The 17,096-nt window shown below is 42.1% G+C and overlaps 1 protein-coding gene and 1 long non-coding RNA gene across 16 annotated transcripts in view; both read right to left on the reverse strand.

Annotated features, from left to right (window-relative positions):
- The window catches only part of LOC111189209 (uncharacterized), a 219,195-nt gene that overhangs the window by 46,257 nt on the left and 155,842 nt on the right, over positions 1–17,096 (reverse strand). The window contains exons 28-29 of the mRNA XM_049468276.1: positions 422–680; positions 11–319 (exon numbers count right to left, since the gene is read on the reverse strand). Of these exons, the coding sequence (XP_049324233.1) occupies positions 11–319; positions 422–680 (568 nt within the window). The remainder of the gene's footprint in view (positions 1–10; positions 320–421; positions 681–17,096) is intronic.
- On the reverse strand, positions 1,726–7,576 carry LOC125784338 (uncharacterized). Of its 15 annotated transcripts, none has more exons than XR_007427078.1 (5): positions 7,383–7,576; positions 7,287–7,334; positions 5,971–6,018; positions 4,370–5,080; positions 1,726–3,739 (listed from the first exon to the last, which is right to left on the reverse strand). It is a non-coding gene; the product is annotated as an uncharacterized LOC125784338 (long non-coding RNA). The 15 variants fall into 15 exon arrangements; XR_007427074.1 differs by having other exon boundaries at positions 5,971–6,057; XR_007427076.1 differs by having other exon boundaries at positions 7,058–7,334.

Raw genomic sequence — 17,096 nt, forward strand, 5'->3', positions numbered from 1 at the left:
GGTATCTTACCTGAGCAGACAACACTAGCATCTTCACTGTGACTACAGTTGGCTATTCCTAGACCTCCATGAGAGCAACTTAAGAGGTTGTTTTCTTGTCCAGAACAGCCAACATCATCCAGTAATACTGGTCCATTTCCCTCACCAAAGTGAGCACTATGAGTGATGCTGAGAGCTCTGCCACATCCCACCTGTCTGCACACTACCTCTGCATCCTTCATGTCCCAGTTATCACCACACACTGTTCCCCACTGACCATCATGATAGATCTCCACTCTGCCGTTACAGAAACCCATTCCATTCACCAGCCTGACGTTGTCTGATTTACAGTAAAGAAAAGAAAAATAAACATTTAATTTGTTTCAATAAACAATTAGTAGATATTAAACAGCATTACCTCTATAAATACAAGTTTCCTCACCTGAACAAGTAACACCAGCATCTTGACCGTGATTACAGTTTTGTCTTCCAAATCCATTATGCTGGCACTCTGTGATGGAGCTGTCAGATCTTAAACAGTTAACATTATCCAGAAGTATGGGGCCAGTTCCTCGACCAAAATAAGCACTTCCGTGGGCGCCGACAGCTCCGCCACATCCCATTTGTCTGCACACCACGTATGCTTCTTTTAAGCCCCAGCCATCATCACACACTGTTCCCCACTGTCCTTTATAATAAACCTCCACTCTACCAGAGCAGGTTTCAGTGCCACCGACGAGTCTCACGTTTAAGCCTATTGAGAAGAAGAATAAAATGTACAATTTAACCAAATATTAGCTCTATTAGAGTGAAACTTTTTTTTTCCATTTTGTTGAAGAGCACATTCATTCTGAAAGCCTCAAAATGATTTAGAAATGTCTGCATATTATTCTACGTACCACATTGGTGTATTACTAAGGACATTATTTTCATTTTTTCTTCCACAGTCGTTTGTGTATTACTATGAGTGTCATACCAGTCTCCAGTGAAAGACTCCTTCTCTTTCTCTTGTCTCACCAACTCCATTTACCAGAAAATCTAAATCGCCTGACTTCTGATTGTTTCCACCTGCTGAGGGCCGCTGATACGCCATTCGCACCTCTTACACTCTGCACAGAGGCCAGCGGAGGGGTGCTGATATATAGTGGTCCTCATCAAGTAAAAACAATCAAATCAAGTACTTCTGAACCTTCAGTGTTGCGCCTTGTTCAGGTATTTGGTTACTATATTACAGCAACAGTACTGTTTGTCGTACTGTTCAGCTGTTTGTGTCACGGGACTATAAAGGACTGGACCCAAGTACAAAGAGGTAAGTAATATTTGCAACGTAAGGATTTATTTTTATTACATGTTGTTATGGATGTGAAGTAGTGTGAGAGGGACTGCTTCAAACTGGGCTTGAACTCCCAACCTTGTCAGTGCTGGGCCAACACTCTACCCCTGCGCCACTGGCAAGGACAGGCAGCTGTTGGAATTACACCCTCTTAACTAAGGAGGAAAAAAGGCAGGAAAACCAAACAAAGGAGATGCCACATGGCATTTCTCAAACAAATGAAAGGCAAACAAACTAAAAAGGAAACTTAGGACAGACTTGCTAAAAGAAGTCTATTTATTTTGAGCTCTTTTCTTTATCTAATTTCTTTCTTTCTTTCTTTCTTTGTTTTTTTTTTAAGTCTTTGCTTTCTTTTTTTAGATCTCTTATTTTTCTCTCTTTTTTGTGAGATCTTTCCTTTTTTTCCTGCTTTTTCTTTTGAGATTTTTCTTTTCCTTTTATTTTCTTTAGTACCCTATGTTACCGGTCACCCCTCTACAAAGGTGTGGCAAGAGTGTGCTGCTTTCCTTAGTGTTATTTACCAGTGCCAGCAGGTATACCTCGTTTGCACTGATTACCTTCTGGCATTTTGGGGTTTTTGTGTTCGCCCCCTGCTGGCAGCACTGGCCGACTGCTTACAATTCGTCTGTAGCTCAATCTCCAGCAGCATCTCTAGCCAGAGCCATTTGTCAGTACGGCACACCTTCGTTAAGTGACGGTTTCAAAAGTTTAAGTGATGTTTTGTACACCCCTTTCATAGCCAAGGGATGCATGGTGTCACACGGGACTCAAAGTCTCTCATACACATGGGATTGACTACCTCTAAGTATCCACTCTGGTAAACATCATAGAACAACAGTTACTAGAGTTTAGATGTATAAGCAATCTTGACCTGCTGTTGCATATAGCATTGGTTTATTACTGCATAGTTTATGTTAGCACGTTAGCTAACTGTGTTCTTGTGTTAACTGTCATACAATAATTAAAAATAAAGCTACTAATGAAACAGGTTTTTTTGTTTGTTAGCAAAATGATTTCTGTACATTAGAGTTATCATTCTTTGTAAGCTGAGTATAACAGGAATATAAAACAAACAGTACAAACGACATTTGAGTAGAGGGACCCATACCTATTATAAAGTGTGATGTCTGGCAGAAGATACCGGAGCATCCAGGCCACCACTGCCAGACTCTCTAACAGCTTTATCCCCCAGGCAAGCTGACTCCTCAACACACAGAGACTAAACTGAAACCCCCCCTCACTCGCACACAGACACACGCGCATACACGCAAACTCTATTGATGCTCCCAGTGTGTACCTACTCTCATTTTCATAGGGTGTCCTATTTTCTCACTGAAAATAAGTACACAGAGCAAGCCATGGGTTACTATCCAATCTCTTCTATGCAAATAAACTTCATTAGACTTCAGATGATGTGCTATAAAGCTTCATGGAGGCAGGGCCAATACCAATTAATATTGGGACATCTGATACTAATCAATCACCATTGCTCATAACTAACGTTACCTCTATCACCTCAAAGTCCCTATGTTATCCTTACATTACTAACGTTACCCCCACCACCTCAAAGTCACTGTGTTATCCTAACGTCACTAACGTTACCCCATCACCTCAAAGTCCCTGTGTTATCCTAACGTTACCCCATCACCTCAAAGTCCCTGTGTTATCCTAACGTTACCCCATCACCTCAAAGTCCCTGTGTTATCCTAATGTTACTAACGTTACACCTAAACCTCAAAGTCCGTGTGTTATCCTAACGTTACCTCCATCACCTCAAAGTCCCTGTGTTATCCTAATGTTACTAACGTTACCTCCATCACCTCAAAGTCCCTGTGTTATCCTAATGTTACTAACGTTACCCCTAAACCTCAAAGTCCGTGTGTTATCCTAGCGTTACCTCAATCGCCTCAAAGTCCCTGTGTTATCCTAATGTTACTAACGTTACCCCCTAAACCTCAAAGTCCCTGTGTTATCCTAACGTTACTTCCATCACCTCAAAGTCCCTGTGTTATCCTAACGCTACTAACGTTACCTCCATCACCTCAAAGTCCCTGTGTTATCCTAACTTTACCTCCATCACCTCAAAGTCCCTGTGTTATCCTAACGCTACTAACGTTACCTCCATCACCTCAAAGTCCCTGTGTTATCCTAACTTTACCTCCATCACCTCAAAGTCCCTGTGTTATCCTAACGCTATTAACGTTACCTCCATCACCTCAAAGTCCCTGTGTTATCCCAATGTTACTAACGTTACCCCCTAAACCTCAAAGTCCCTGTGTTATCCTAGCGTTACCTCAATCACCTCAAAGACCCTGTGTTATCCTAATGTTACTAACGTTACCCCTAAACCTCAAAGTCCCTGTGTTATCCTAACGTTACTTCCATCACCTCAAAGTCCCTGTGTTATCCTAACTTTACCTCCATCACCTCAAAGTCCCTGTGTTATCCTAACACTATTAACGTTACCTCCATCACCTCAAAGTCCCTGTGTTATCCTAACTTTACCTCCATCACCTCAAAGTCCCTGTGTTATCCTAATGTTACTAACGTTACCTCCATCACCTCAAAGTCCCTGTGTTATCCTAACGTTACTTCCATCACCTCAAAGTCCCTGTGTTATCCTTACTTTACCTCCATCACCTCAAAGTCCCTGTGTTATCCTAACGTTACTTCCATCACCTCAAAGTCCCTGTGTTATCCTAACGTTACTTCCATCACCTCAAAGTCCCTGTGTTATCCTAACGTTACTTCCATCAACTCAAAGTCCCTGTGTTATCCTAACGCTACTAACGTTACCTCCATCACCTCAAAGTCCCTGTGTTATCCTAACTTTACCTCCATCACCTCAAAGTCCCTGTGTTATCCTAACGCTACTAACGTTACCTCCATCACCTCAAAGTCCCTGTGTTATCCTAACTTTACCTCCATCACCTCAAAGTCCCTGTGTTATCCTAATGTTACTAACGTTACCCCCTAAACCTCAAAGTCCCTGTGTTATCCTAACGTTACTTCCATCACCTCAAAGTCCCTGTGTTATCCTAACGTTACTTCCATCACCTCAAAGTCCCTGTGTTATCCTAACGCTACTAACGTTACCTCCATCACCTCAAAGTCCCTGTGTTATCCTAACTTTACCTCCATCACCTCAAAGTCCCTGTGTTATCCTAACGTTATTAACGTTACCTCCATCACCTCAAAGTCCCTGTGTTATCCTAACTTTACCTCCATCACCTCAAAGTCCCTGTGTTATCCTAACGTTACTAACGTTACCTCCATCACCTCAAAGTCCCTGTGTTATCCTAACGCTACTAACGTTACCCCATCACCTCACAGTCCCTGTGTTATCCTAGCGTTACCTCCATCACCTCAAATTCCCTGTGTTATCCTAACGTTACTAACGTTACCCCATCACCTCAAAGTCCCTGTGTTATCCTAATGCTACTAACGTTACCCCATCACCTCAAAGTCCCTGTGTTATCCTAGCGTTACCTCCATCACCTCAAAGTCCCTGTGTTATCCTAACGTTACTAACGTTACCTCCATCACCTCAAAGTCCCTGTGTTATCCTAACGTTACCTCCATCACCTCAAAGTCCCTGTGTTATCCTAACGTTACTAACGTTACTTCCATCACCTCAAAGTCCCTGTGTTACTCTAACATTACTAACATCACTTCAATCACCTCAAAGTCCCTGTGTTACTCTAACATTACTAACATTACTTCAATCACCTCAAAGTCCCTGTGTTATTCTAACATTACTTCAGTCACCTCAAAGTCCCTGTGTTATCCTAACGCTACTAATGTTACCCCATCACCTCACAGTCCCTGTGTTATCCTAGCGTTACCTCCATCACCTCAAAGACCCTGTGTTATCCTAATGTTACTAACGTTACCCCTAAATCTCAAAGTCCCTGTGTTATCCTAACGTTACTTCCATCACCTCAAAGTCCCTGTGTTATCCTAACACTACTAACGTTACCTCCATCACCTCAAAGTCCCTGTGTTATCCTAACGCTACTAACGTTACCCCATCACCTCACAGTCCCTGTGTTATCATAGCGTTACCTCCATCACCTCAAAGACCCTGTGTTATCCTAATGTTACTAACGTTACCCCTAAACCTCAAAGTCCCTGTGTTATCCTAACGTTATTAACGTTACCTCCATCACCTCAAAGTCCCTGTGTTATCCTAACTTTACCTCCATCACCTCAAAGTCCCTGTGTTATCCTAACGTTACTAACGTTACCTCCATCACCTCAAAGTCCCTGTGTTATCCTAACGCTACTAACGTTACCCCATCACCTCACAGTCCCTGTGTTATCCTAGCGTTACCTCCATCACCTCAAATTCCCTGTGTTATCCTAACGTTACTAACGTTACCCCATCACCTCAAAGTCCCTGTGTTATCCTAATGCTACTAACGTTACCCCATCACCTCAAAGTCCCTGTGTTATCCTAGCGTTACCTCCATCACCTCAAAGTCCCTGTGTTATCCTAACGTTACTAACGTTACCTCCATCACCTCAAAGTCCCTGTGTTATCCTAACGTTACCTCCATCACCTCAAAGTCCCTGTGTTATCCTAACGTTACTAACGTTACTTCCATCACCTCAAAGTCCCTGTGTTACTCTAACATTACTAACATCACTTCAATCACCTCAAAGTCCCTGTGTTACTCTAACATTACTAACATTACTTCAATCACCTCAAAGTCCCTGTGTTATTCTAACATTACTTCAGTCACCTCAAAGTCCCTGTGTTATCCTAACGCTACTAATGTTACCCCATCACCTCACAGTCCCTGTGTTATCCTAGCGTTACCTCCATCACCTCAAAGACCCTGTGTTATCCTAATGTTACTAACGTTACCCCTAAATCTCAAAGTCCCTGTGTTATCCTAACGTTACTTCCATCACCTCAAAGTCCCTGTGTTATCCTAACACTACTAACGTTACCTCCATCACCTCAAAGTCCCTGTGTTATCCTAACGCTACTAACGTTACCCCATCACCTCACAGTCCCTGTGTTATCATAGCGTTACCTCCATCACCTCAAAGACCCTGTGTTATCCTAATGTTACTAACGTTACCCCTAAACCTCAAAGTCCCTGTGTTATCCTAACGTTACTTCAATCACCTCAAAGTCCCTGTGTTATCCTAACACTACTAACGTTACCTCCATCACCTCAAAGTCCCTGTGTTATCCTAACGTTACTTCCATCACCTCAAAGTCCCTGTGTTATCCTAACTTTACCTCCATCACCTCAAAGTCCCTGTGTTATCCTAACGCTACTAACGTTACCTCCATCACCTCAAAGTCCCTGTGTTATCATAACTTTACCTCCATCACCTCAAAGTCCCTGTGTTATCCTAACACTACTAACGTTACCTCCATCACCTCAAAGTCCCTGTGTTATCCTAACTTTACCTCCATCACCTCAAAGTCCCTGTGTTATCCTAACGTTACTAACGTTACCTCCATCACCTCAAAGTCCCTGTGTTATCCTAATGCTACTAACGTTACCCCATCACCTCACAGTCCCTGTGTTATCCTAGCCTTACCTCCATCACCTCAAATTCCCTGTGTTATCCTAACGTTACCTCCATCACCTCAAAGTCCCTGTGTTATCCTAACGTTACCTCCATCACCTCAAAGTCCCTGCGTTATCCTAACGTTACTAACATTACTTCCATCACCTCAAAGTCCCTGTGTTACTCTAACATTACTAACATCACTTCAATCACCTCAAAGTCCCTGTGTTACTCTAACATTACTAATGTTACTTCCATCACCTCAAAGTCCCTGTGTTATTCTAACATTACTTCAGTCACCTCAAAGTCCCTGTGTTATCCTAACATTACTAACGTTATCCCATCACCTCAAAGTCCCTGTGTTATCCTAATGTTACCAACGTTACCCCATCACCTCAAAGTCCCTGTGTTATCCTAACGTTACTAACGTTACTTCCATCACCTCAAAGTCCCTGTGTTACTCTAACATTACTAACATTACTTCAATCACCTCAAAGTCCCTGTGTTACTCTATCATTACTAACATTACTTCAATCACCTCAAAGTCCCTGTGTTACTCTAACATTACTAATGTTACTTCCATCACCTCAAAGTCCCTGTGTTATTCTAACATTACTTCAGTCACCTCAAAGTCCCTGTGTTATCCTAACATTACTAACGTTATCCCATCACCTCAAAGTCCCTGTGTTATCCTAATGTTACCAACGTTACCCCATCACCTCAAAGTCCCTGTGTTATCCTAGCATTACCTCCATCACCTCAAAGTCCCTGTGTTATCCTAACGTTACTAGCGTTACCTCCATCACCTCAAAGTCCCTGTGTTATCCTAACGTTACTAACATTACCTCCATCACCTCAAAGTCCCTGTGTTATCCTAACGCTACTAACGTTACCCCATCACCTTAAAGTCCCTGTGTTATCCTAACGTTACCTCCATCACCTCAAAGTCCCTGTGTTATCTTAATGTTACTAACATTACCTGCTTACATACTACACTTTCCCGCTCAGTCTGTTCCTCGGTTTCTCTGTCACAAGGCTGTATCTCTGGCTGCTGCTCTCCCTGTCTGCAATTTCTTCACGAGTAACTTCTCTGCACCTCCTTTCTGCATCTCCTTTAACATACTGTATGCGCTCAACACTGAACGTAGCGGGAGTTACAGTGGAACACGCAGAGAGAGGGATGGGGCCGCTTTCGTCCTATATCCTGACTGGTTCAGTCCACTGTCTATATTGAAGATGGGCCAATGGGCCGCCCTTTCTAAATTGTGGGCCAGTCTTTTAGAAAAAAAAAAGTGTAGAAATAATAATCCAACAGAATCAGCCCTTAAGGACTGTCGGCCCACCGGGCAAACGCCTGGTACGCCAGATATCCAGTCCAGCCCTGCATGGAGGTGGAAAAGCTATAAAACCATGAGCGCAAATCAATCGACGGTTATACAAACTGCCTAGACACAACAAAAAACTCTACGAATAACATTCCTGTGTCCACTAACAGAAAAACAACGTTCAGCTGCACCCTCAGTTATTGCAAGGCCATAATATGAGTATCATAGTATCAGGAGACACTATGGTCCACAATGTGACCATTGTTTCACCTGAAAAATGGTTACTAACTTCCCATTATTACTAAAAGTCATGATTGGCCTGATATCAAACCATCGAATCAGGAGATAGTTATACATAAAACATTGAAATGTATAAAACTCTGCTTCACAAGTCTTAACAACTGCTTTAACTAATTTGAATATAAGGGCTTATGTTCTGGTAGGATAGGACAGTTCAGCAAAGTATATACACTCTGATCTACAGGACAGAAGCGATTGATAATTTGGGAAACAGCAGGCAGTTGTACAGAATTATTTGCAGGAGTATGCAAAATGATTTATATAAAATTATTAAGTTTATATAAAATTGATGTGCTGGTTGAACTAATGGTTTTGAAAAATGCTCCAAAGCAACTGAGAAAGCTGCTGTGGCATGCCAGTTTTTTTTGCATTTTTGTCATGCTTAAAATTTTTAGACTATCAAACTAAATTTAATGAAGCTGAGTGTAATGTCACTATCCACGATCAGCCCTGTTGAATCAAGGAATCACATAAATAGAACCTGTCTGACAACATGAAGCAGGATAAAATATCAGGCAAGATGGCAGCGCGTGCACAACGCGAGGCTCAGTGTCTCTCCGGATTTCGCTTTTTAGTAGTCTATTGGTTTCCACATTTCCACATCACAAACTGCCAGGCGAGCATCTCATACAGCCGGCAGTTTCTGTTGGACATTGGTTCTACCCACATTTAACAATCTGGAGCTCCCTTTGGAAATCTCGAGAGTGCCGTGGACTACGCAGCCGGCTCCCCCAGGTGAGCGAAGCCGGCGCAGAGACCGTAGACATAGGCGGGGGCAGCTAGGAGGGCTGCGTGGTAAGCTAAGGCTAAGCCCCCACCGATCGCCAGTTCCCAGCTTATTTCTCGCCAAAGTCCGGTCTCTGGCGAGCAAAATGGACGAGCTACGACTCTGGACTACAACACAGAGATGGGTCAGGGAGTGTAACATCATGATTGTGACGGAATCGTGGCTGAACAGCAACATTCCGAACAGGGTGGTGGAGTTAGACGGGCGGAGCATGTACAGAGCGGACAGAGTGGCTGAGGACTCCGGTAAGAGCAGAGGTGGGGGTCTATGCATCTATGTAAACAAACTGTGGTGCTCGGACTGCACAGAAACTGGACATCAGTGCTCCATTAATCTGGAGTATCTAATTATCAAGCTTTGTCCATTTTATTTGCCAAGAGAGTACTCACCTGATGCTAACGCTAAGCTGGCTATTAAGAAGCTGAGTTTGGCTATTAGCAATCAGCAAACTGCGCACCAGTTTGAGATCTGTGCTGCCAAATTTTATCAAAGTGTTTCCTGTTCAACAAGAGGAGACAAAATGTTGGATCATGTTTACACAAACACTGAAGATGCATATAAGGCTGTACCCCTTCCACATCTGGGGCAGTCTGATCATCTTTCATTGTTTCTGCTCCCGAAGTATGTGCCACTCATCAAACGTGTCAAAAAACATCAGCGTCAGTTTGAGAACACTGACTGGAGTATGTTCTCCTCCCAAGCCACCACAGATGCACATACAGACTTGGACACATGCACCTCAGCCGTCATGAGTTATATCAACTCATGTATTGACAATGTCACTTCTGTCAAGCGTCTGAAGATCTTTCCTAATCAGAAACCATGGATGAATGCAGAGGTTCGCCTACTGCTAAAGACACGTGACGCTGCTTTCAGAAGTGGTGATGCTGAGGCCTACAGTCTAACCAAGGCAAACCTGAGAAAAGGTATTAAGAAAGCCAAACACACTTACAAATTGTCTGTTGAAGAGCACTACTTTCACAACTCTGACCCCCATCGCATGTGGAAGGGCATTCAGACAATCACGGACTATAGACTTACCCCCCTGACTCCCCCAGGCAGCAGTGTTTCTTTACCCGATGAGCTTAATCAGTTCTATGCTCGTTTTGATCAGAGGAAAGACCAACACGGCACATGGAGGGAACCTCCTCAAAACGGAACCCTCCTCATACTCTCCTCAGCAGATGTGTGTGCAGTGCTGATCAAAGTACATGCACACAAAGCATGGTGTTCTGGGGCGTGTCCTTAGGGCATGTGCTGGTCAGCTAGCACAGATCTTCACTGACCTCTTCAATCGGTCACTGGCCCAGGCTACTGTTCCTGCATGCTGAAAGGAATCCACAATCATACCGGTGCCAAAGCACTCATCTGCAGCATGTCTGAGCGACTTCCGTCCCGTAGCACTTACCCCTATTGTGATGAAGTGTTTTGAGAAACTGGTTCTCAGTCACCTAAAGGCGGTGCTTCCACCATCTCTAGAACCCCACCAGTTTGCATAATGCACAAACAGGTCAAATGAGGATGCTATTTCTACTGCTCTTCACTCTGCCCTTACTCACCTGGATATAAGGAACACCTACATCCGCATGCTGTTCATTGACTTTAGCTCTGCTTTTAACACAGTCATCCCCACTAGGCTGGTCACTAAGCTCAGTGACCTGGGAATCAGCACCCCCATGTGTAACTGGGTGTTGGACTTTTTGACCGACAGACCCCAGTCCGTGAGATGGGGCAATCACATGTCTGCCACCATAACCCTGAACACTGGTGTGCCGCAGGGCTGTGTGCTGAGCCCTTTGCTCTTCTCCCTGTTTACCCATGACTGTGTTCCTTTGCACACGTCTAGCATCATTATAAGTTTGCGGATTACACCACAATAGTCGGCCATGTCAGAAACAACAATGAATCGGCCTACAGGGAGGAGATCCAGCACCTGACTTTTTGGTGCACCACCAACAACCTCATATTGAACACAGGAAAAACTAAAGGAATCATTGTGGATTACCGCAAAACCAAAAGCTGCACACACTCTCCTGTCCACATCAACGGGGCCGTGGAGCGTGTATCTAGCTTCAAGTTCCTGGGCGTTCACATCTCTGCAGATTTGTCATGGACCATCAACTTCCCTTCTGGTGAAGAAGGCACAGCAGCGCCTTTACTTCCTGAGGAGACTAAAGAAAGACCATCTGTCTCCTCAGATCCTTACAAACTTTTACCGCTGCACCATTGAGAGCATACTGACCAGCAGTGTGAGAGTATGGTACAGCAGCGCCACCGTGGCTGAGAGGAAGCCCTGCAGAGGGTGGTAAAGACTGCTCAGCGAATTACAGGAATGCAGCTCCCGGCCATCAAGGACATTCACCACCAGCGCTGTGTGCGTAGAGCACACAGCATCATCAGGGACCCCTCCCACCCCAGTCACACACTGTTCAACCTCCTTCCTTCAGGGAGGAGATACAGGAGCATCCGGACCAGAACCAGCCGGTTTAGGTCCAGCTTCATTCCAACCACCATTACCCTGTTAAACTCCACAACTCATTAATAACACTAGCACTCATACTACACTCACCGGACTAACAGTCAGTACCACACTACTCTACTATCATCATTAGTTTTGTAAATAACAACTTCTATACATATGTATATAGGTAGGTGTACGTGTCCGTGCGCATGTACATGTTTGTATATGTGTATATATGTGTACATTTATGTATGTATATGTGTATGTATATATATGCATATATTGAGTTATATACTATATAGCATATCTTTAATATTTATTGCATATTGCACTTTTTATTTGCACTATTGCTACTATTTGCACTTCTGGTTGATGCTAACTGCATTTCGTTGCTGGGTACCTGTACTGAGCAATGACAATAAAGTTGAATCTGAATCTGAATCTGAAAATATCCCAAAAAGCAACAAATTCTACTCCAATCTGAAGACACTGAATGACAGATAAGAAAACAAAGTCATTGACTTCTGTCGGTCTGGAAAAGATTACAAAGTCATTTCTAACCTTAGAAATGAGAGCTATGAGTGACAAGAGTGACCGGCCTACCAAAATTACTCCAAAGGACATGGACAACTCATCAAGGAGGTCACAGAAGAACCCAGCACAATATCTAAAGAACTGCAGGCCTCAGTTAAGATTAACAGTTAAGTTAACAGTGTTCCTGATTTAATAAGAAAAAGACTGGGTTAAAATGATTTCCATAGGAGAGTTCCAAGGTGAAAACTGCTGCTGAACAAAAATAACACAAAGGTCCATCTCACATTTGGCATTTGGTCTCCAGAACTTTGGGAAAATATTCTGTGGACTGACGTGACAATAGTGGAATGTTATGTTGCCAAGTCAAAGTCTGATTGAGATGCTTGATCTTAGGGCTTTTTCACACCTGTAGTTTGTTTCTCTGGTCTGAATCAGTTAATAAGTTTGTTTAATTGGAGCGTTTTCTCGCTCGGTTCGGTCTGGTTTCACATAGGCATAAATGTAAACGCACCAAAATGCGCATTTATAAACCACGTGAGCAGCCTGTGTCCTCTGATTGGTCAGAGCTGTCTGACACGGGAGTACGTTAAATATGAATATACGAAAAAAGTAAATATAGCGAGAAGATTTTGTGTTCCATCGCAAACACTGAACGCTGAAACACTGCACTTTCAAACACAGTGTTTCTACGTGCAGCGCAGATTTATATATAATAAACAGAGTCACGCGGCTGTGAGCAGTGAATGCAGCGCAGACGCCGCGTGCATGGACACAGCATTTGTTCATAGCTGTGGTAATTAAATTAGCGTTATCTGGCTAATATATCAGTTTAAACTGTGCTTGCTTTATCAGCAGTTTAACTCAAATAAATGGCTTATATTTAATAGCTGGATTGATCGAGACCGGATCACATTCTCACCACAAGCGAACCGCTCCAGAGTTCGTTTGGTACCGGATCGAGACCACCTCCTCTAGCTGGTCTCGGTCTGGTTCTTTTGATCCGCACCCGAGTGCGATTACTGTTTTCACATCTGCTCAATCAAACTGCACTAAAGTTACAAACGGACCAGAGTTCGTTTTAACCGGACCAAATAGTGCTGGTGTGAAAACACCCTTAAACAGGATGTTCATGCTAGAAACTCCTTCAGAGGGATGTGAAAGACCAGTTATTGCCAATGCTTGATTGCAGTTATTGCTGCGAAATGATTGAAAACCAAACAAAAAAAAATAAAAATACTTTTTCACAGCAATGTATGTTTGTAGAACAATGTATGCTGTTAGAATTGAGGAAAAAACAGAGAAGAGCAGAGAAAAAGAAGAGCCTCAGAAGAGATGGGTCTAGTAAGAGAGGGCATTTTCTGTTTTCTGTTTAAAACAAGGCACAACTTTCTGTCCAGTATTTTTATTCTCCTGATTTTTACCTTTTTTTAAAGTGTGAAGAATTCCCTACAAAGGCATCCCCAAAATCTTCTTCATGGATTTGCATTTCAGTTTTCATAAAATCTTATTAAAACCTGTAGTTTGAGGTGTAATCAAGACAAAGGAAGCTTTTAAAGCTTTCTATATTCTTACCTACAGTGATGCTGATGGAGTTGCTCCTGGATGATGACCTGAAGAAGTTTCTTTCCCTGTATGTATAGCCACAGCTGTACTGGCCCTGATGTGAGGTTTCCACAATCAATGTAAATGTATTTGAACGTTTATCTAGATAGCTATTTATCAATTCTCCATCTTTAAATAAACTGAAGTCTACAGGGCGAAACATTGGGTTGGTTGAAGTACATCTGAACTGAACAGTTTCACCAGACAACACAGTGGAGTTTGGTGAGATCAGGGTGAGTATGGGGCTCTGCAGGACATCTGTAAAGAAGTAATTTCAGTAAATGAACATTTGCAGCTTCTGTTGACCTAAATTCATTTATAAAAACAGAATTTCTTACCGAAAACAGTATCTTACCTGAGCAGACAACACCAGCATCTTCACTGTGACTACAGCTGGTTGTTCCAAGACCTCCATGAGAGCAACTTAAGAGGTTGTTTTCTTGTCCAGAACAGCCAACATCATCCAGTAATACTGGTCCATTTCCCTCACCAAAGTGAGCACTATGAGTGGAGTTGAGAGCTCTGCCACATTCCACCTGTCTGCACACTACCTCTGCATCCTTCATGTCCCAGTTATCACCACACACTGTTCCCCACTGACCATCATGATAGATCTCCACTCTACCATCACAGTTACCTGTTCCGTTCACCAGCCTGATTTCTGATTTACAGCAGCATGAAAGAAAAGAAACATATTTCATTTGTTTCAGTAAATAGTAGAAACATTACAAATTAAGAATGCAGTTTTCGATTTACCTGAGCAAGTAACACCAGCATGATTACAGCTGTATTTTGGGAATCCATCAGAAGAACACGCTTCGATGAATCGTTCAGTTCCATAACAGCGAACATCCTTAATTACTGCCCTGGTTCCCTGACCAAAATAATCATTACTGTGGACACCGACAGCTCTGCCGCACCCCACCTGTCTGCACACCACGTCTGCATCATTTATGTCCCAGTCATCATCACACACTGTTCCCCACTGGTCTTTATAATAAACCTCCACTCTACCAGAGCAGCTTCCAGTTCCATTGAGGAGTCTCACACCTAATCCAGCTGTCAAAAAAGAGAATAAATGCAGTTTAACATTATAGCATTTCCATTCCAGTTAAATATATCATATAGCAGACGAACACAGCGATATTTGAGAAGTGAAATGGATGAGAAGTTCATAGGATTTACAGAAAAGTGTGCAATAATTATTTAAACAAAATTAGGCAGGTGCATAAGTTTGGACACCCTTGTCGTTGTAATTGGACAGTGGGGAAACGTCATCTTCAAGGAAGGAATGTGTTCTATGGAAGCCCATTCCCGCCACCTAAAACAAATAAATACTCCAGCAAATTTTTTTTTAATTATTATTAAGTAAACTGCTATCTCAATATTTTGAGATACTATCTCAATATTGTGAGATACTAAGTCAATATTTTGAGACACTATCTCAATATTTTGAGATACTATCTCAATATTTTGAGATACCATCTCAATATTTTGAGATGCCATCTCAATATTTTGAGATACTAAGTCAATATTTTGAGATACTATCTCAATATTCTGAGATACTATCTCAATATTCTGAGATACTATCTCAATATTTTGAGATACCATCTCAATATTTTGAGATACTAAGTCAATATTTTAAGATACTATCTCAATATTTTTAGATACTAAGACAATATTTTGAGATACTAGTAGGCTGTACAGAGACAGAAGCAGGTGAGACAAAGACGCAAAATGGAAACTATCATAGAGGATTACTTCAGACGTGGATTCACAAATCATGAAATATTGGTGCTTTTAGAGGAATCACACAATATCAAAATAAGTCTCCGGATCTTGGAACGAGGCTGAAGTTAGCTTCTTATTCGCCAGTGTCTTATTCAGATTTCCGTTCCACCTTAAATGCTGGCTGAATTTACATGCGCCCGCCTGTAGATGGCGCATTTTAACAGTAAAAAAAACAGCATGTAAGCGAAGCGCTGTGCAAACGGTCTGAATAAAGGGGAGAACACAATGCGAGAGACAGAGTTTAACTCTGAGTGAAATATAATGTAAATAAAATTAGATAATATGAATTAAAACGTTATTGCTCTCACTTTTGGCCTAATTCCCAGGTCATTATCTACAGGCGGCCGCATGTATCAAAATATTGATTAAGTGTCTCAAAATATTGATTAAGTATCTCAAAATATTGACTTAGTATCTCAAAATATTGATTAAGTATCTCAAAATATTGACTTAGTATCTCAAAATATTAAGATAGTATCTCAAAATATTGACTTAGTATCTCAAAATATTGAGATAGCAATTTACTTAATAATAATAAAAAGAAATTGCTGGAGTATTTTTATTTTTTAGGTGGTGGGAATGGGCTTCCATAGTGTTCAGTGCTATATTCTGGGTAATCAGTTTAGGTTAAATGTTATTTGCCCAAAGAATCAGGTCAGCTGACTACCTGAATATACTGAGCGACCAGGTTATTCCATCAATGGATTTTTTTTTTCTTTTTCTCCCTGATGGAATGGACACATTCCAAGAGTGCAGGGTTCAGAGAGCATGAGATCATCATTTTTAAACATGGACTGGCCAACACAGAGTCCAGACCTGAACCTCATTGAAAATCATTGGGATGTGCTCGAGAAAAAAATGTGCATTAATACAAGATCTTGGGGGAAAAATGAATGCAATTCTGGACAGAAATATTTGCAATGTTGTCACATTGCAGAAGCTTGTGGAAATTATGCCACAGCGAATGCATGCTGTACAGTGTTGCCAACTTAGTGAATTTGTCGCTATATTTAGCGACTTTTCAGACCCTCTAGCGAGTTTTTATGGTGTTATTGGAGACTTTTGGCGACTCTGAGACGAACACGCGCTCTTCTTCAGTTACTGTCCTCCGCGCTGCAGCGGGCGCTGCCGTGAGCCCCGCCCCACATCACTCACAGTGCAGACCTACACTCTCTCACACTCAGAGCACACACACACACAGCTCCACCAACACACTGAATGAATCGCGCGTGCCCACAGCCGCCGCTGACTTAATTTAACTCACCTCATTCACCACACAGCCTGTCACTCACCTCCTCCACAGTGTCTGCCTCTTTATAAAAAGCTAAACATCTATTGAACCATTGAACAAATTGTCTATGATATGTTTAAAAATAAAAAAAAAATTAAGAAAACGTAAAAAAATACAAATAAAATAAAACAAAGCTAAATACAAAGCTAAAAATAAATAAA

This window comes from Astyanax mexicanus, chromosome 19, assembly GCF_023375975.1.
Source record: "Astyanax mexicanus isolate ESR-SI-001 chromosome 19, AstMex3_surface, whole genome shotgun sequence".
NCBI classification, from domain to species: domain Eukaryota; kingdom Metazoa; phylum Chordata; class Actinopteri; order Characiformes; family Acestrorhamphidae; genus Astyanax; species Astyanax mexicanus.